The sequence below is a fragment of the Saccoglossus kowalevskii genome, chromosome 4, assembly GCF_978046115.1.
Source record: "Saccoglossus kowalevskii chromosome 4, keSacKowa6.1, whole genome shotgun sequence".
Taxonomy (NCBI): Eukaryota; Metazoa; Hemichordata; class Enteropneusta; family Harrimaniidae; genus Saccoglossus; species Saccoglossus kowalevskii.
In genome coordinates, this window is record NC_140644.1 from 13,017,273 (window position 1) to 13,038,737 (window position 21,465).

At 34.5% G+C, this 21,465-nt stretch overlaps 1 protein-coding gene across 1 annotated transcript; it reads right to left on the reverse strand.

Annotated features, from left to right (window-relative positions):
* Positions 1-2,179: 2,179 nt before the first annotated feature.
* Positions 2,180-20,571, reverse strand: LOC102801854 (uncharacterized). The gene is made up of 10 exons (XM_085497799.1): positions 20,450-20,571; positions 17,167-17,293; positions 16,276-16,334; positions 12,285-12,541; positions 10,734-10,817; positions 10,124-10,228; positions 8,775-8,804; positions 8,114-8,203; positions 6,802-7,053; positions 2,180-5,907 (listed from the first exon to the last, which is right to left on the reverse strand). Exons 2-10 carry the CDS (start codon positions 17,188-17,190, stop codon positions 5,186-5,188), a joined length of 1,623 nt encoding a protein of 540 aa, XP_085353925.1. The 5' UTR covers positions 17,191-17,293; positions 20,450-20,571; the 3' UTR covers positions 2,180-5,185.
* Positions 20,572-21,465: the final 894 nt, after the last annotated feature.

Here is a 21,465-nt window from a genome sequence, read left to right on the forward strand (position 1 = left end):
ATGGTTTGGATTTTGAAATTTAAATTTAATTTTCACTATAAATTCTGGTGGTAGGTGTTAATCACAAATTTGATTTTGTCAGGGATTCAGAGATGATCAATGCAAACTTGCATGCAAGTTAGCGGACATGAGATTATTAAACTATTGCTATTCTCTGTGTATTGAAATTTATCTGTTTTACGATAGTACATCTTGGAGTCGAAAACATCATTTTTTTACCAAAAATATTCACTAAAATTAGAGAATTGAAGATATTATCATGAAATAACCAAATCTTAGAGGTCTACCCAAGGTGCATAGGCTTGTAGTTTTTTAAAAGAAGTCAACACAGACAATCACTCATCAAAGTCGACAGCGGAGCTAAAAATTCATCAAAATCAAACATTATGAACTTGTTCATGCATTGACAGATTTCATTGAAACTTGGTACATAAATTGAACATTATGGAACCTTGATGCACATCAATTTGTTTTAAAGACCAATCCAAAATTTTCAACTGGGGCCTATATTGTTTTATTGAATGCTGTTCCAGAGCCATGATTGTTCATAGTGAAACTTTATACAATTCTTAAACTTGATAACTTGTGTACTAAGTAATACATATTTTTCTTGTCCTTTTTTTTTTTTTTTTATATTGTGTATTCAATTCTTTGGCAACAGTATTGCATTCAAGTTTCAACTCATTTTTTTTTATACTGTGAAATAATTTATTTTTACTGGAATTAATTTTCGCTGAAAAGACTTTTTGGGTATTTTGCATGGAATTTATTTTCACTGATTTTTGGCGAGTTGAATGTAAAATATAGGAAAAAAGGTATATTCGCTGGATTTTATTTTCACTGAATCACTCCTTCAGCGAAAATTTATTCCAAGCGAAAATAAAGTATTTTACAGTTAGTCTATATTAGTCACTATTCAGATAAAGTCTAAAAATGGGGATTTATATGCACCTCTTCCTTTACCTGTATTCAAACACATCCTATTCAAACTTCACACGTACAGCTTGGGTTATGTACATGCATTCATTTCGTGATCATGCAAGGATTTTGGAGGCATAAATGATTTATACATGGTCCTACATATCAAACACATATCCGGCGAGTGCTATCTAAGAAATAGATCAGTCTTGCAAATGTCTTCATTGTTGAGCTTAATTTTATGACTAAACAAGTTTTATTTTGCCAAATTTCCTTGTCAATCTTATTATTCCTGCTAGTTGACCAAAGTAAGCATATCTCGTTGGACTAGTTTAGTTCCTTGTTCAAACAAAGTAATTGTTTTTCCAAAATAAGAGCATTTTGATTTTAGTCGTGGTGGTAATTAGTTTTTGATTTCACAGAAGTCTTGTGTGCCCTCTCCAGGATGTTCTGTGCACTAAACACTAAAACAAGGTCTATCAAAGCACTTTCTCCTTTCTCACTTTGTTCTCCTTAATTTCTTGACTTATGAGTAATTTATTCACTTGGTGTCAGTCTTTTTCAGACTTCCATGCAAATGCATGCAAACTTCAAAAAGCATACCCCTTTCTTTCCCTGCAAAATTCAGAATGCATGCACGTATCCCTTGGCTAGCAAACTGACACCCTGAGCAGTCCAATTTACTGTAACATATAGAATACAACATGGTACTTGATTTTAGAAAAGCAATTATGTACACTGAAATAACAAATATTACATGTAGTTATGTTATATAATATCAGAGGTACATTACTTGGGGTTTGTAACTACGGTGACATGATACCAAGATCCCGTCACAATCTCGCGCTCACATAAGCGTTCCAACTCAGAAAAATGCGAATGCGCATGCCCGAGGTAACTAGGATACTGGGATGTCCAGGTGGATCAAAATAGCTGCTCACGATATGACGGATTACGAGAACTATATTTTCTGTACATTTTCGATGTATCACATTTTTCACTATGATAGCGACAAGAAAAGTTTTATTTTTTCATTACAAACCTTGAACATTGATATGTGTCATGTCAGAAGGTCGTAGCCTCAGTCTCGCTATCTACGAGAAGAGACTTGAATGGGATCTTGACATGATGTCACCATACAGTACTATGCGAGTTGCAAACCCCAAGTAATGTACCTCTGATAATATATATATCAACCAACTAGACTACATACAAGATATGATACAGAATGGCTTTCTGGAACTGCAGAATAATACTAAGATTTGTGGACACCCTTGAAATTAACCATTTATTAAAACAAACATAAAAGCATGGTTTCTTGAATCACATCGATTATGTCAAATATATACAAAAACAGAAATTGCTTGAAATCTTTAAATAGTGAAATTCCACTGAAAATGAATTGTTTTAGAGTACTATGTTTGTGCTACTGTAGAATACTTTATTTTAGCTGGAATTTATTTTTGTTGAAAAACTGTTTGGGTGTTTTGTATGAAATTTATTTTCACTGATTTTTGACAAGTTGAATGTAAAATATAGGAAAAAAGGTATATTCGCTAGATTTTATTTTCACTAAATCAGCCCTTTCGAAAATAGCGAAAAATAAAATCCAAGTATAAATTAAGTATTTTACAGTATTTTCCTATTACCAGTATATTGGCAACTTAACGTGATATCTCACTGACTGTATAAGACCAAGTCAAGCATGAGCACCTGCAGACATCAACCTTAACCGAGATTCCCTCCAAAGTCCCATCCCAATCTGCCAGTATCTTTGGCCTCCTTTTTTGCGGTGTATCTGTGGCACACTTTCAATTCCTCCCTTTCTGGCTATGTACTCAGGACCACAAGTCTAATGCAACAACTGCTATGCTCTGTAATGAGGAGGCTTAAATCTGTAATAACACACCAAACATACGGCAAATTCTTGGTGTGTTTAACACCTACATGTACGAGTATCACATTTATAAAGCTGGATTAATTTATTAAAAAAAGTCACTTTTTCAGGTCAAGGTTTGATTATTCACACAAAAATTTAATTAAATGCTGTGCATTATATGATTTCTCAATCAAATTGAGGTGTGATGTGATCGCCGATGGAATGGGATTACATAACTGATCATTACTCATCAAGGCAACACAATTTGATGATATCTCTACAATAAGTAAATTGTACTTCAAGCAAAATTATCTTTTGAAAAATGATATATTAAGTCAGTTCGTCATTCCTACTTCGTACTGAATTCAATATTTTGTTTCTAATCATAATTGTAAATGGTTAAGGAGGTCTGCACTGAATTTAACTTTTGACATCTACTGTGATACGTCAATTTATTCAAAATTTGCAACAATGTCAATATATCATGTCACCAGCCAAATTTTGTAGATATGATGAAAAATATATTATGGTATATAGAAACAATTTTTTTTTTGACTCCCACTGTTCCTTACTTTGGATGGTGGCCTCGTATTTCATCAATACAACTTCATACAATGTATCATGAGGCTACCAAAAATGGGGGGACCAGACAATGTTTCAAGATACAATAGTCTTAAATGTCATAAAAAAAGGTCAAAATTGGTATTTTTACACTGCATTGTGGAGAAATTTTTCTTTATAACTCAAAATTTTTCTTGTTGACATGGGATGAAAGTGTGATATGAATTTGATACAAGCAGTCTGTCGGCTGAGATATAGCTCCACTGTTACCGGTAGCAATGCACTTTTCAATTGAAGAACTGAAAATGAACAAATCTGAGAGAGGTCCACCTGAGATACTATGACAGAACCCTTTGCATATGGAAGTTATTTTCACGAGTGATGCGGTGTATCCTGCGGCCGTACTTTCACAAGCGAAGCATGGAATACTATGATTGGGAGAACTTAATGTATGTTGACCACCTGGAAACTGAGCCACGGGGAGGGTGTGGGGTTCTGTCATAGTATAATATCATAGCAATCAGTTGCTGTTTTTAACAAGTATATATCACTTCTTACCAAAATGCACTAATATTAAAAAATTGAAGATATCATCACGAAATGAACAAATCTAAGAGAGGTCTACTCAAGGTACATACATACCAAGTATCAAAGACATCTGACTTGTAGTTTAAATTTAAGAAGAAGTCGAAAAAGTAACAAGCGACCTTGTGGTCGGTAAAGCTCTGCTGTAATTGACAAGTGCAGTTACTACCCGGTAGATGAATGGGAGAAGTGGAATCTATGACAGATTAGTAATTGTGGCAATGCATGGTCACTGGAAGGGCATATCCTCTAAGAGGAAATGTATTTGTGTATGTAATGCATGGATATGTATAATTGATAATGTGGGTATATACAGGAAATTAAAGCTGAAAGTTGTTGTCACTATTACCAGAATATATTTTTGCATTTTATAGTTACTGTACATGTGAATGACAATGTACAGTCAATATGACATGTGATCTTGAGATGACCCTAACCTGGCCTTGAAGATTTTGGAGAGGTGTTTTATTGATTCCCTCCAACCCTCACTGTTCAGTATCGCACAAATAAAAGCAGCAAACATATAAACCATTTTTGGAAAACATTGGCCCATCCAGTTCATTTTCAAAGACAATGCCTAGCTTCCAACAGTTGATACATAGCCCATATATAACATATGGGAAAGTGAAGGAATCCAAAACATTAATAAAAAAAAACACAACTTTCACAAAAATGAAGATATCTTCACCATTTGAACAAACTTGAGAGAGGTCCAGTCTAAATTATGAATTTCAAATCAATGTGGCAGGCAGTTTCAAGAAGAAGTCGAAAATGCAATAAAACTTGACCCTTGCATATGGTGCCATGAAAATAATAAGTCTGAGTGTAATCCATGTCAACAACATTCATGTTAAATTTCAAAGCAATCTGACAGTGGTGGAAAAAATCATTTTTAACCATAAATGACAAAAATTGTCCAAAAGTACATAGAGGTTTACATGTCATGAAATGAACAAATCTGACAAAGGACCATCCCAGGTATGTGTGGTATGAATAGCAGAGCAATCCAGCTGACGGTTTTGGAGAAGAAGTTGTTTGATGAAAAAAATTGATGGAAGACCACAGGTGTGGTCAACCCATGAGCTCAGGTCGGTCATCTTCAATGACAACAGAGCTAAAAAGTTGAAGCAGGCGATGACAGACAATCAGTCATATAGGCTCCACTTGACAATTCCATTTGAATTCAACTTAAACTGTGTTAATCCTTCTAGCATTTCACATTGGATTATAGCCATCTCTTTTTTATGCAGGAATGGAAGATAAGCACTCAATATTGTTATAATAGACCTGACATGCTGGACAATCCATGTGATATTTTTGTATTACCAGAATATCTTCATTTCTTCCAAGACGATTTTGAAGAAATCGTATAATCTCCACACATTTCAAAGCAGGGTTCTTTGATTTCATTTTCAGAAAAACTTTCTTTGTGGCAGAATCATTAAGATCAGAATAGTGTTTCACAGCTTTCATTTTATTTGGATTGATATCAGTAAACTCCTGCGCAAGATAATCCACAGCATTTTTACCGCACAACGGAACATCTAAAGACACCAACTCGTCCATGAGGTCAATGTTTCCTTCCATTTCAGTGACTGTTAGCTTACACTTCAGGTTCCCAATTTTCTCATAATAGACTTGACACGCTGGACATTCCTTGTGATATTGTTGTATTACCTCAACAACTTCATTTCTTTCAAGATGATTTAGAAATCGTATAATCTCCATACATTTCAGTTGAGGATTTTTTGATTTCATATTCTGAAAAACTTTCTTTGTGGCAGAATCGTTAAGACCAGAATGGTGTTTCACAGTTTTCATTCTATTTGGATTGATATCAGTAAACTCCTGCACAAGATAATCCACAGCGTTTTTACCGCACAACGGAACATCCACAAACACCAACTCGTCCATGAGGTCAATGTTTCCTTCCATTTCAGTGACTGTTAGCTCACATTTCAGGTCTGTAAAGAAGGAAAAAATGTATTCTAAATTGTTTGCAGGAGCTTACAGGACACATTAAAATAAACAACTTGGCCACCCTTTTGAAATAAGCTACGAAACAAAGTGATGTGAAATAGTAACCTATCATGTGTATTGTTTTCAAAGACATTCAAATTGTAATTTGAGTTTTTTGAACAATATGATCACTAGTCAGTAAAAAATCAGTGAAAAGAGTATATGAACCAAACATGAAATGAATGTGTAGCAATTAAAAATTAATTGTACTAATTAATTCATAACTCATGAAGGATTTTTCTAGTCCAGGTATATTTATTGATATTATAAATCGCTATTTTTTTGTATTGGTGTTATGATACAGACAACAGCTGTATTTCGTATGCAAATTATCTAATTGATATGCATAAAATTGCATAAACTCTTATTAAATATTTGTCTATACAAATGGTATGCATGTTTCTATCTATTTGATAAACTTGCAGAGATTCACAAAGAGCATGCTAAAACCAATTAAATATGCAAATCACTTATTAATAAAATGCACAGATTAATTGAATCATGAAACTACATAAACAGTACATGTATGTACAAAGTTTCAACCCATTCAAGCTAACTTAGAAAATAAGCAAAACATTCTGAAAGTATTTTGCAAATTACCAAATTAATATGCATGGATTTACATGGACGGACTTTACAGGGACAAACAGACGAGTGGATGAACTTAATTGGGTACAACATTACATTGTGCAGAGTATGAATAAGAGATAAAAAACAAGTAGAACTCAGGAGAAGAAACAAAATGGCCACCAACCGGCCATTTTGAATCAACTCATGAAACAAAGTGGCATGGAAACATGGGTGATGTCAATATACCAATTGGGCAATAAAACACTTACTTTCAGAGACTAGTTTATTATCATCCATTCTGCTCATTTCAAGTTCATTATCTTTGTGATTATTAATCCCACCAAGAATGTTACACTGTGTAGGCAGTTGCTGATTTGGTGGTGGCAAAGCTGTAACACAAGCTGTCTCGCCACTGACGGCTGGTTTGTCTTCAAGATGGTTTGGGGAACCATCCTCATCACCGTCACTGTAAGGCGTAGCTCGCTGTGTAACTTCATCTTCTGTTTGTACATCTGCAGGGACTTGAAAGAGGAGAGATTTAAATATATTATAAATTCAGAAGTTTGGTTTTGAAGAATATCAAAATTGTATACAAGATTGCACACAGGAGTGGTGACAGAGAAAAAAAATAACAGGCATGAAACAAAACATCACAAAATTTAGATGTCAAAACAATCTCATCATAAGTTCATGTTATCACTCCCTCATAATCATCATCTGTGGAAAATACTTTAACAAGTAAGTTTAAGAAATTTCAACACAAACAGTCAGAGATGTGGCTCCAAAACTGAATTTGCTGAAACAAAATGACCACAATCTAATCCGGAAAACAAAACAGATGTGCATCAGGTCCCATATTGTATGCACTATTTTTTTGGAGTAAAATTCATGCACACATGACTGAGATGTGGTTCTGGAATGGCGGAAAACATTCAACAAATTTTTGACATTAAAATGGCCACCATTCAGCCATCTTGAATTGAATTGTCCAATGATTATGTGCATATGTGTGCCATGATGTGTATATAATGTTTGAATATGACCGATCAAGGCATGTCAGAGATATGGCTCTTGAACCGAATTTGTTAAAACCAAATATCCGCTAGTCAGCCATTTTGAATCAGCTCTCACGAAAACAAAATGACGTGCATCAAGGTGCAATAATGTCTAATGTATCGTATGCACCAAGTTTTCCATACCAGGCCAGATTTGGTTTTGAAATGACAGAAATGCTTGATTTTGATGATTTTTTTTTGGCACAAAAAAGGCTGTCATTCAGCTATCTTGAATTGGATCAGGAAATGAACAGACATGAATATGTCACCAAAAATTTGTGAGGTATTTGTAAAGTTTGAATGTGATCAGACCAAGCATTTCCAAGATACAAATGAAGACGGACACAAACTTGCATGCACAAATACTTGCACACACACAGAAGTCAAAACACAAGTGCTTGTTTTTGGACTGCATCCGAACGGGGACTAACAAGTTCAGTGACAATCCTAATACCAAACCAAACATGATTAAAATATCAGTAAGTACACACTGTGTTTCTAACAATTAGTTAACAACTCAAATTACCTTGAATAGATTCCTGGGAATTACTAGAACTTGGAACACTTTGATCATCGATTCCTGAATCTGATAGCTGTTCTACCAGAATTTTATATTCTGTGAAAGAAACACAAGATACAAAACATCTAATGTGAATCATTTAAATGTTATAAATATATAACAAAAGTCAGCACTCGTCAATCACCCAATATAATGATTTCCTATATGGTATGTAATTTTTTGCTCCCATGTGTAAGAAGCAAACAAAGGAAGACAATGTGTTTGGTGTGTCTGTTCGTGGTCTGTCTGTTTGTCAAATTTACCTTGGAGTAATGTTCAGACATGAATACCGGTAGTTTTGGAGCCATGACATGCATAGTCAATCTTGTGCATTAACTCAAGTGTGCGACCCAAACTTGGCAATATAACACCTTCATTTTTGGTAGACGTACTGAGGTCGGTTGGAGAAGGTAAGGTAAGAGTACTCTTTTTTTTTTGGTGTGAAAATATGCCTGCCACACCCAAAAAGGGACTTCAAAACAAAGTGAAAGGAAAACACAAAGTTTTTGAACTTGAAATGTTGTAACTAATCAGAATCCAACATTGTTTTTTTGTTCAATCAATGCATATAAGAGAAATAGATAACAATTTCATGAGTCTTGTAGGATAAGATTCTGTCTGCACTCACCTGAATTTTGGCCATCTGTAGACTCTGAACCTAAAAAAATGAAATGTTATAGATGAATGTTACATACTTAACATGACGTATGTATACATGATATATTATACAAATGACAATTTACACATTTTATGTTATATTTTCACTAAGTGATACTTCACACTAAACATAACATTATCCTCATTAAAAGTTATAATTCGGTGATTGTCCAAACAGTATGTGGAGGAAACCAAACCATGCGACTATGATATGAGAATTTCAGATTGACTAACAATGACAAGATAAAAATAATTCTTAACAAGTCATTGAAAATGACACAGTCCCCGTTAAATTTTTGAAAGTTCTCTTTGTGCTCGCCATATTAAAGCGGAGGGGTTGTCGCGAGCGTGTCCTTGAAACTTGAGTTCCAAGTGGTGTATACAACAGATTGTTTATTTACATCAAAACACATGTTCCGTGTAGTAGTAATATGTCCAAAAAAAAAAAAAACAGCCGTTATTCGGCCATCTTTGATCTGATTATGAAACACACTGATATGTATGATGTATGTGCCAAATACGAATGAAAATGGTACATAAATTGTGGAAATATAGTAGTAAGGCCAAAAAGTCAGATGGCTGTCAATCGGCCATCCATATTTTGAAACAAATTGTCATGGACATGCATCCTAACATGTATAAAGTACGTGTATGTGCCAAATTTGAATGAAAACTGACAGAGCACGTCCAGATACCGCATAAAAAAACAAACAAGATGCCTGCCAGTCTACCATCTTTGATCCAATTGCTAAATAAATCGTCATGGACATGTATCCTAACATGTATATTCTATGTACCAAGTTTGAATGACAACTGACAAAGCATGTCCAAAATACATCATTTTCAAAAAACAAGTTGGCTGCCAGTCGGCCATTTTGAATCGAATCGCTAAGCCACTGCATGTGCATATGTCCCACATAAGGTACAAGGCACATGCAAAGAATGAACGGAATCGGTCCACAGGATTCTGAAATATGACTCTGGACAGATTGACGCATCTGCCAACAGTCATGAAATGTTGTAACAATTAAGTGTCAAGTATCAAAGCAATCAGGCAGGTAGATTAGAAGAAATTCCATTTTTTTAAACAAAAATTATAGGAGGATATTCTCAAAGGAAAAAAATAAATACATGTAATAGGTCAACTCAAGGGATCTCCATATGCATTTAGAACATCAGAATAGTGGGTTTTCAAAGAAAAGAACACTGATGGGTGATAAAAAATCATGTATACTGTATGTGAAAAATGTGGTTCTGTCAAGTCTTCAGTGACAGTGGAGATAAAATGTATATGGCATTAAAACAAATTGTATACAATACCTTGATTATTTCTGGATTTATATTTGTTGCAACATATGCATGCAATGATAACAATAGCAATAATAGGAATACCAATCCCAATCCATTTCAGCCATTGTACAGAAGCTGAAATGAACAAGATTAAAAATATTAAATTGATATAACAGCATGTCAAAAAGTGCGTCTGTTATCAGATAATGATATAAGCAATTCAACAGCATTCAAGTACCGAGTTTCAATAGATTTGTGCAAACAGATGCAATAATAGACGATGAAAGTTTATGCCTAAACAAATTATTATGCAAATTATCTCATTAACATTATTATCTAATAAGCACAGATTTGACCCCAAAGTCTAACTAGGTCTGGTGTTCATAATATGGTAGCTGTATACCAAGTTTAATATCAATATTGTTCACAGACAGACATAGGTAGCTAGTTATTTGTACATGCCTTACTCATGGGTGCCAAGAATTGACACTGAAGTAAAATCCACATACCAAAGCATTGGTGGTGTTTTTCAACATCGCTTTAACTAATGGTTTAATTGCTTTGTGAAATTTCATTGTTTTTAATGACTTTTTCACATTGCAGAAGTGTGCATTCTACTGGTACTGAACTCTATACTTACATTTTGCGGAAGGTACTATAGGTTCTATTGGAATGGGAACTGTTGTGGCATTGGCAGTGGCATTCAGAGACGTACCGGTAGTATCTAATGATATAAAATATTACAGAATGGATAATTAAACTACCTCTTACATTCAAACATAATCCTTCCAAACGACTTTTTTATTAAAAGAACAAATGCACATATTTGCAGTATTATTCATTTATAATATCAATTTGACTAATTAATAACAATCATGGCATTAAAAACATTTGGTAATAGCTGTTCTAAACTGACAAGTAGCATTCCTAATTTGTATTACAGTATATGCAGGACATGTCCCACTGACTTCTGTAATTGCGTAAAAAAATAATAAAATCAGTTGCTATGGCAACAAATTTTGAAGTGTCCACTACATGTCATAGTGTCCATACCGTACTCGACCACGTTAGCGCCCAGGGGCCTCAACTCAGAAAATCGCCATTTTTAGGGGTGGCCGCTTACCCGAGCACTCCCCTCGAAAAAGAGTGCAAATGAAAATTTTGATTCATCATGTGACAGATTACGTCTTTGAGGGAAAATCAAATTACGAAATTAGTTGCGTCGTCATTGATTTTTACGATGAAGAAACAGAAATAATCACAAAAAAATATGCACATTTTATTACAATATTAATTACGTACCACTAGAATTTACAAAATTAAAAACATTAGAGTCTGTTGGAACACAGTCAAAGTAAAAATTCTCATCATTATCTCCACTGACGAATGTGTTAGATCGTCCACAAACTGTCAATGAAATTCACTTTCCGCCATGATGCATTTGCTGATTTGACCTGCAACAGTGTCCTTTGACCTAATGGGTCAAGTTGGTTATTAACGAATCAGAAATGCCGAAGACTTTCCGGTAACGCAATGCGGAAGTGAATTATCGATGTTGAAGTATGATCTCTTGGAATTGACATGGTTTTTCCAAAAAACTGGTAACTAGCCATTTTTGAGAGGCAAACTGAATATGGCATGAAATATTTACTGCATTTTACTTGTATTAACAGGTCATTGTCAAAGCGTAGTTTACACACAGCGGTCAATAGCCACCACGCTGTATCATGATATAAAAAATGATTACCAGTATTTGTCAAGCAATAATCAAAGACCAAGCTTTAAATTAGTTGCATTTTGAAAGGGTGGACGCTTTGCCGAATGTTACCCCGAATATAAAAAATGCGCAAAAGTGGGGGGTTGGCGCTTGCCCGGGGGCATGGGCAATAACACGGTCGAGTACGGTATATCAAACATAATTTTCCTTGTTGTAATCACTCAAATCCATTTGCATATAGGCATTTTGAGATAGGCAATAGGAGAACTTCTAAATCAGATTTTTTGGATTCTGTTGGATATGTTTTTTTCTTTAACTGTACAACAACCAAATTCCTTATTAAGCTTACGATGCTTACAGGGGTCAATGAGAGGTTTAATTTATACAGTTAGACAAAGCTGGAATTTAATTGTCATTTATGTAGCAAATCATGTACAACAACCAGAAACCTCAATAATCCAGTGAAACACAAACCTGTTGACTGCTGCTGAGTACTGATCGTGTTACTACTGGTCTTACTACTGCTGTGAGTGGTGCTTATGTTATTGCTGACTGGCAATGCAGGGGTTGTAAAATCACAGGAGCATTCAGATCCTTGTTTGGGTTCAAAGCACCACTGAAATGGTTTCATTTCCTCTGAACATTTGTCAACAAATTCTTGTCTGTCTATCTGGTCTTGACAACAACAGCTACAGTCCAGGCAATATCCAGCAAGAGCATCACAATATTTCCTGCAACAACAAAAAAACCCACAGAATTATACTTGTGAATAAATGAATTAATTTCAAGATATACTTAACTATATCATACTCTAGTGTTTCACTGACACACAAATGAAATGAGAGATGAACTAAATGTTTCCTTATGTGTTGATTACTATATGCAAATGAGATATACATTTATATACATAAACAACATGCATGAACATGTGTCAAGCTTGCAATACTTCATAACTATATGTCGAGAAAAACAGCACAAATTCAAACATGAAACAATCCTTAGCAACCAAATTTATACACGTTAGACATAGTATTCTTGTTACACTGTTCAGCAGTCTCAATAAACATCCCATGAAAGTACTGTTTTCAGCCTTTGTTTTCACCGTGATGGTTGCTAGGAGATGAAAATGCCTGGCTGTCTGCTCCCAAGAATAGGCAATAATAATGCATGTAACAAGTTCTAATCCGTTTAAACATTTAGCAAAACAAAACACTAGCAAATAAATCTAAAACAAAAATGTTGAAAGTAAAGCTGAAACTATCTGCAAGATTCAGAAAATCATTGTTTTTAAAAGTTTAGAACATGTTTCCCTCAATTTGCTCATATGACATCCCAAAATATCCTTAAAGTTAGACTTGATTTCCAGTTCACATAATCCTGCTTCAACTGTACTTGTATATTTGGCTTCTTGGTTTATGCATGTTGAACACTACAGTATTTGTTTGGAACATATGCAGGAGACCTACTGGTGAAACTTAACTATGGGCTAAACCAGGGCATACTAAATCTTACTAGATCTGTTATGTAATAATATGGTTATTTTAGGACTATTTTGACAAGCTTAAGAAATGTTGGATGTATCATGTTAATAATCACTAAAACTAGAAAACAATTTCAACAAACCATGTACATTTTTGTGAAATCATGCCCAAATTGTAACTCGATGTTCAATTACCACCAAGCTTCAAGTTTTTTGTTTTGTTGAACATTGTATGTTGCCTATGACTCAAAGTTCTGTCATTTGAAGATGTCAGCATCCCATATTTTATGTTTTTGTCATATTACCTCAAACCCTGCAAATGGAAGTGTGCATGGAATCATGGGAAGAAACAGTGTGCATTGCCTTGTGATAACTGTCATAAAAGTGATTGACAGGTCATATTTGCTTTCAACTCTGGAAGGACAGTTGAATCTACCAGGTGTGCTTGTGATTTACATAACAAAGGAGCATTTACAACTTTGGAAGGAGAATTGGAATCTACCAGGTGTGCTGTTATTTGAATCATGCCTATAAATTAGACAGACTCAGGACAGCTGGGGTCCTGTGTGTGCTGCTACGACATTGTGTGACAAGTGATACAGGCTTGGATCATCATTCTGTGAGACTTGTATGAACTGCTTAGCGGTGCCTTCCAGAATAACAGCGTCTCTCTGCAAGCAAGACTCCGGTATTTCGACGTTGTTGTGTTGCAGTCCTTGATTGTCGTCCATTTCTACATTCTGGAACTGTGAGTTATCACCAATGCACACTTCCCTAAGCAATCCCCTATTTTAGTGACATTATTCATTGTATTGTTCTGTGCTTTATTTCTTGTAATTATTTTGAGAGGTATTAAAGCCAGTACTATTGTCTTGTCTACCCAATTCTAGCAGTGAAAGAACACCCTGTGCAGTATGAGTTCTGTGGGTGGCCCTCTCAATTGCGATAACAGGCGTTGAACTGTGACAGAAGATTGAGTTACAATTTGGGCATGGTTTCTAAAATACGAGCATCATGGAGCATGGTCATGTTTTCCTAAATCAGCATCAAGATATAAGACGTGTATATTATATATCTCGTCAATCCGACTTATTTTTATCGGGAGCGATTATTTTTGATCACTTGATCGCTTCGATAAAAAAAACAGACCCGCCATGATGTTTGTGAAACATTAGCATGTGTCCTTTGACCCGATGGGTCAAAAATTCCATTAACCAATCAAAATGACGCATGGTAATGCCGGTAGAACCCGAAGTTTTCCGAATGGTAGTGATCATAAAAATTACATTGCGGAAGTAAAGCGATGTCGTAGCACGATGTGTTGGCATCGATTTCAATTGAAAACTGCATGACAGCTTTCGAAAGAGGTGATTTGCAATTTTTAAAAGGTAAATTAGGTCTTGAAAGAAGAGTTTTTACATGATTCGCAATGATAACAGTTCAAATGTATTTTACCAAATCACGCAATAAACACGTTGTTTTTTTCTTGAGTAGCGTGAACTGATCGTGAACTCCGATTTGACCATGTTATATCGAGGTGGAATTGATTTTGAAATAATTTTAGCTTTAAATCTAAAGACTGTGTCTATCGCAGAAAGTATTTACTTACAAAGAAAGAGGTGCTAATTCCACAAATTTGACTAGCCGCTACGTATCGTGCGACTAGGTCTATTGTTTATAAATTATAATCCACGACTGGCAGGATGCGTGTCGGTCGGTACGTAATTAATAGTCCTCGTCGGAAGCATTTCCGTGGTGGTCACTAATTTTGAGTGACGGTCGGGGCCGACCGGCGTGGTGAACAAAGCTTTTTCACATCTGATATTGGCATGTCAAATATGAAATCAAGCGCCGAGGTGGGAACACATAGCGCCGAGGTCCCAAGTGAAGCGCCGAGATTCACAGCAAAGTTAGATTTACAGAAATATTTATTATGAAAAGGAATGAGTCTGTCAAAGAACTGGTCGGCGTTCATCCCTAATACTAGCGTCATTGCATGTTTGCAAAGTGTGTATTACATTCTTGAACACATCTCTAATCTTGCTCATTTCTGTCATTTCTTGCCTAATCAATCCACTGTGTTAAGTAATGCCAATTGTTAGAAAAGTGGGATCATGGGATCTTTATAACATATCACTGGACATAAATGTTTCATACACTGCTAGCATAGTAGTTTTTACATGACCTTGCATCTACCAATCTTAACACAAGAGTAAGGCTAAATAAAACAGATATTGTGATGTTGTGTGTTAATAAATAAATAAATAAATAAATAATCCACTGGCGGAGATTTATTCACTAACAGATAGAACTTTAAGGACCACGGTTGAGGTCCCCATGAGCTTGTGTTTGATCGTCTTGATTGAAGCCAGGACAGTGCATTGAATTGCCATTCGACAGAGAGATAGCGTTCACAGCCCTGTCATGTCAATATTAATATGTCAGCACTTACACTTCGACCTTAACATAAATAAACTCAATGTCCGGAACTGTCTCCTGGCACATTTTTTTTTTAAATTAAAAAAAGTTACCATACACATCATCTTATAAATCTTTGATTGGAACAAAAATATCTAATTTCTTTTCATTGAAAACCAAAAATTGGCTCAAATTTCATCTGTTGGCTCCAAAATTAGGGTTCATTTCCAGAAATATTGAAGAATATAAGAAAAAAAGTGTAGAATAATTTCAATGAGAAAGTCTGGTGGTGAAAAGGTTAATAGTTATAGAATTACAATTGATAAAAATGTCAGCATTATGCTCTGAATAAAAGTTGTCAAAAGGACAAGTTACTTGTGATAATATTGTTTATTGTCACACCTCAAAAATGATTGACACGTGACGGAATGTTTCCAGTGACCTGAGCGTGGGGCTAGAATCAACCTAAAAGTTAAACCTCAGTGAGCAACTTTGAAATCAGTAACAAATATTTAACTTAAACAGGATGACTTATATTCATTTTTAGAAAGGAGGAATATTTCTTACCCTGATGAACAGTCACGATTATGGTAACAAGCCAGGCAAGAACCACTCAAAAATAAAACCTGTAATTAATTAGAACACAATAGGATTCAATTTAAAAATACAAGATTCATTTGTCACTATCAAGTGAGATCCTCACTTGCAGCTGGCACAACTATCTCACAATCATTCTTGGAATATTGCAATATCTCAAAACAACCAGAGAAATATTCATGGTAAATTGTAATTGTATGTACCAGGTAATGTAACTATGACAATGCATACATACCGGGGTATTATTATTATTAGTAAGTACATATACAAGGCAACTTGGATACATGAGGACAGATATTTGTAAAATACTGACTGTTAACTTGACTACGGTAGTGAATGTATGTTGCAGAATCACATTTAACAACAAAGAAACAAATAAAAATGCATGATATATGTCACGTACATGCACCACAAGTTAATTTGACAGCTCCTCCATAGTGGTTTATAGAAAGGAGATCATATCTGCATCACTTATTATTATTATTATTATTATTAAGTACATATACAAGGCAACTTGGATACATGAGGACAGATATTTGTAAAATACTGACTGTTAACTTTACTACGGTAGTGAATGTATGTTGCAGAATCACATTTAACAACAAAGAAACAAATAAAAATGCATGATATATGTCACGTACATGCACCACAAGTTAATTTGACAGCTCCTCCATAGTGGTTTATAGAAAGGAGATCATATCTGCATCACTTATTATTATTATTATTATTATTATTATTATTAACCATTTTCATTTGGTGGAATGTTAGACAAAGTCAACAGTGGAGCTAAAAACATACTATTTCGTTTGCCAAAAATTTACAATAAGAATTATTTCATATACACTAAATAAAAACACTTACCAAAATGAAAAGAAACCACGTCATAATTTGTAGAGTTAATAACCACCAGGATACTGATGAATAAATGACTCCACAATTCCTACTTTCATGATTGACAACTCATTAGAGAAAACTATATGAGGATAATCTGGAAAACAAAAACAATGAGTACATACCACTAGATTAAGTGCATAACTGTCTAACATGATAAATACATGTTGGCGATATTTTGTATAGCGCCAACAGTGTTGTATTTGTTATTTTATCTGTGGTACGTTGAATCAAAATAAATAGTGAATGAAGTTCACCTGTGTCAGTGACTGTCTATGCTACACACAGTCTCTGTTGCAATTTGGGGAAATGTTAATTATGCCTAAGATGAAGTAATATGGCCGAAAAGAAAGACGGCTGCAAATCTGATCACAAATTTAATTAAGTATTACTGTAAAATACTTTATTTTAGCTGGAATTAATTTTCGCTGAAAAGACTTTTTGGGTTTTTTGTATGGAATTTATTTTCACTGATTTTTGACAAGTTGAATGTAAAATATAGAAAAAAAAAGTATATTCGCTGGATTTTATTTTCACGGAATCATCCCTTCAGCGAAAATAGCGAAAATAAATTCCAAGCGAAAATAAAGTATTCTACAGTACTAAAAAATACATGTACATGTATATGGATGTAAGATTTTCTCCTGACATGTACAGTATATATCAGCTCGTATACATGATTACGATTATTGGCGTGGGTAAACTTTAACTGACACTCTAAGCTTTACATTTACAAACATACCTTGTATGTTAGTCACTTTGTACACATTCATGTTTGACTTGTACTGTGTTCTCATTAAACTGTAAAGTGCCTTGATTTCTCACTATGAAAACATTGTGAGATGAGTGTCATTGAATGACACTATAACAAGTAAACTTGTACACGCTTATAATACTAGAAACATGCAGTTTACATTGTAGGCGTGAGTAGGCCCTCGTCGGCTGAACGACATCAGACCTCACTAACGTCTGACAGAATAGTGTATGTCTCATCGGCAAAATCAATACTGCAAATTCGCAAATTTCTCGCCTTCTTGCAATGAGTTTCAATGAATATTCATTTTGGTGGTTATGGCAACACCATCAATCAAAGCCATGTTTGCTTTGTCGGCAAAAATCACAGACTGTTTTCAACAAGATGATAAACATTGGGCGGAAATAAATTCAGCCGTAAATGGTTACGGTACTCTTTGATGGTTGTCACTATCTGACATTCCTGCAATTTGATTAGTGCAGACAAAAAATCGTTGGGGAAGTGAAAAACTACATCGTTCTGTCAGGTGTGTGTTTGGAGCACCGCGGAGAGCGCAACTCATGTGACCTCGTCAGGCTAGTTTACTCAAGTTTACATACAAAAATTGCATTTTAGAAATAGCAAATAGAAATGTACATTGTTTGTAAAGTTTGTGACCATATATTAAATTGCAAATTTAGAAGTTATTTAATAAATCTGATTTTTGTTGATGCTAGATTAGTCTATTATTCACTCTCTATTACACAGTATATACTATACTACTAAAAATAATTAATCTGGTCATGTGATCAGTGATTTGCATATCCAATTATACCTTTAAACATGTATTACACATTGAGCATAACAATTGGATCAAATCATTAAACCACTGCAAATGCTGAATCTGAATCATAACATTTTTAAAACATAATAAAACAAAATGCTAGTAATTTTATATATAATTTCAAACTTAAGGTTGATCGATGCAGTTTTGAAAAAAAATGGTGGGTGTGAGGTGGACATGCAAGAGGCTCTAAGATGAGATATAGTACCGGTAAGTCCTTTTATCTGATAGAGGGACTGTGCATGAGAACATAACTTCAGTTGAAATGAAAAGGTTGTGCTTACATGTGTAATTTCAATTATATGATACTGAAGTGTTGGAAAGAAGGGTGAACTTCAGATATAAATCAGACATCATTGAAAACTCTAAATACTTTGCCCAGTATGATTTATTGATTTTTTTCCTTACTTCAGAGCTGGTTTTTTTTCAGTGTAATCATGTAGCGATAAGAAATCAGAAGAAAATTAATACTAAATAGTACTGATCATGAATTTTCAGTCCTCAAGTGACCATGTTAGGAAAGTTGAATGGTACTCCTGCGTTTTTGACATTTGCACATAGTTTAGCTCATACAGTAGTGACAATAATTTGTGTCAAAATCTGAAAACAATTAATCTATTTAGTAATCTACAGTATTTGAACTTTTTGAATTCACTTTCAACTTTAAAAAAAAAAAACTATCAATAATATGTATAAAATGAAAATTTAGTTTCCATGAATCACAATAAAAACTCGTATGTCATTTATAAATTCACTAAAAATGTTGAATTGTTATTACATGTATATCAAAACATAAACAATTATCAAATTTTACTTTATTTGTCTTTTGTTATCATTTTTTACCGTACCTTACTAAACCCACAGATGGTTAAGTTGCGTAATAAGGTTATTATTATTATATAACGAGTGCGGCGAGAGCAACCGAATGCTGCTCGCGAAGCAAGCTCTATAGATAACATGTGTATGTACAGAAGAGTATGGAAGGAATCTATATACCCTAAGAATTTGAAAACGGAGTACTTCCGGTCAATGGGAGCCGCCATTTTGTTTCAAGTTGTTGTTTAACAAACTATGCAAAGCGAAAGAGTTTCCTCATGATAAAGCGTGCCTGCTACATATTATCATATCAATTTACAACACTATCATTTTTTACTATATTTCACTGGCCACAATTTTTAGATATATTGAGATATATCCTTGCTATAGGAAACAATAGTAATGCCCTAAAACAAACAAAACGTACTATTTTCACTCCATTTTATACCCATGTTTTTATTTCATTTTATTCATCCTTATATAATGAAATGTCACATATAGAAAAAGAAAATGATATTTTTACTTTTGACTAGGTTCTTTCTTAAAAACACCTTTGTATTTGATGTGAGCATATTTTTATCATGGAACTAACAAATATTTGTTTACCTCCATGTTTTTTTTGTTAAGATTTGAACACATAGTTATCTTTCTAGTTTCGGAACAAATCTTTACAGAATATCGTCACCGTCTGAGTGTAACAAAAAGTAGCAGTGTGTCAAGAATCTAGGCACCATGTTCAAATGGTTCCCGGAAACTAATATGATTAAAATAAATACGATATTATTACGTGATCAAGTTTGTTTCCCGGTCAACATTAAAACCAAGAACATGACGGCGAGACTTCTAAAGTGAAAGCTTACCTGATTCAGCATATATATATATATAGAAAGAGAGTATCTCTTTGGTGAGTGGATATTTCGGGAATTATGCCAACAAATACTTCGAGATATTTCCCAAAACACGTTGAGTGAACATGGCTTCCTGATGGTCATGTGACGATGTCGATGATATAGTAGAATCATATTCGTCAGATTGCCTAAATAACACTTGGATCATAACAACTTTAAATTGAATATTTTGTTTAATTTCACGAAAATTTATATTTTATTTACGGCTGATGTTTTTTTCTTGAAGTTCCTGGTTTGCTAAATATTCTTTCGAATTTTGTGTGTCATGACGAAACATTCTAAATTTAGCAGCAGGGGGATTTCCAGGAACTGGTGACGTCATTGACAAAACATGGAACGACCAAAGCCAAACGACTCCAAAACGAGCAAAACGGACCCAAAACGAGCCAAAGGAGTCACAAATCATAGACCTTAGAAAGAGATCTCTTTCTAAGGTATATGCACAAACGAACCAAAACTAGTCACAAAATCATAAAGGGTTAGTGATCAGCCTTTTTGAAAGGAAGCTTTGAACTGGTAGTTGGGGGCGCTGTTCTCATCTCGCTAGATATGCCCCAACGACGCAGAAGTCAACATAGGTAAATAAATAAAAAAAAAATGTAATGAATATATGTACGTGTGGAAATAAATGAATTATAAAGACAGTCATACAGAATAATAATACATCAGCAAATAATAAATTGGTCCGTGGCTAACTTAAAGGACGGCCAAGCGAATTGTAATATTTTCCGGAAACTACTAGTATTTGTCTTTTGGCGTAATTTCAATGAAATAATTAGCGGTGACGTCACACCCACCACGGCAACTATGTCACTGGTAAAACGTTAAAGTTGTACTAGTAATTGCTGCACATGCCCGTAGTTCGGACGACCCCCCCCCCATTCGCGCTCGAAAGACCGTCCCCTAATGTGAGCTGGTACACAGGTTACATAAAAGAAAGGGCATTTTACGTTTTTACAAGGAATAAA

Coding starts and splice junctions, on each gene's coding strand:
- LOC102801854 (XM_085497799.1), bottom strand. CDS start 17,190: ATGACGTGGTTTCTTTTCATTTTG. Junction 12,542..16,275: donor AATCGTGACTGTTCATCAGG/GTAAGAAATATT, acceptor TTGTTGTTGCAG/GAAATATTGTGATGCTCTTG. Junction 5,908..6,801: donor TAATAAACTAGTCTCTGAAA/GTAAGTGTTTTA, acceptor CCTTCTTTACAG/ACCTGAAATGTGAGCTAACA.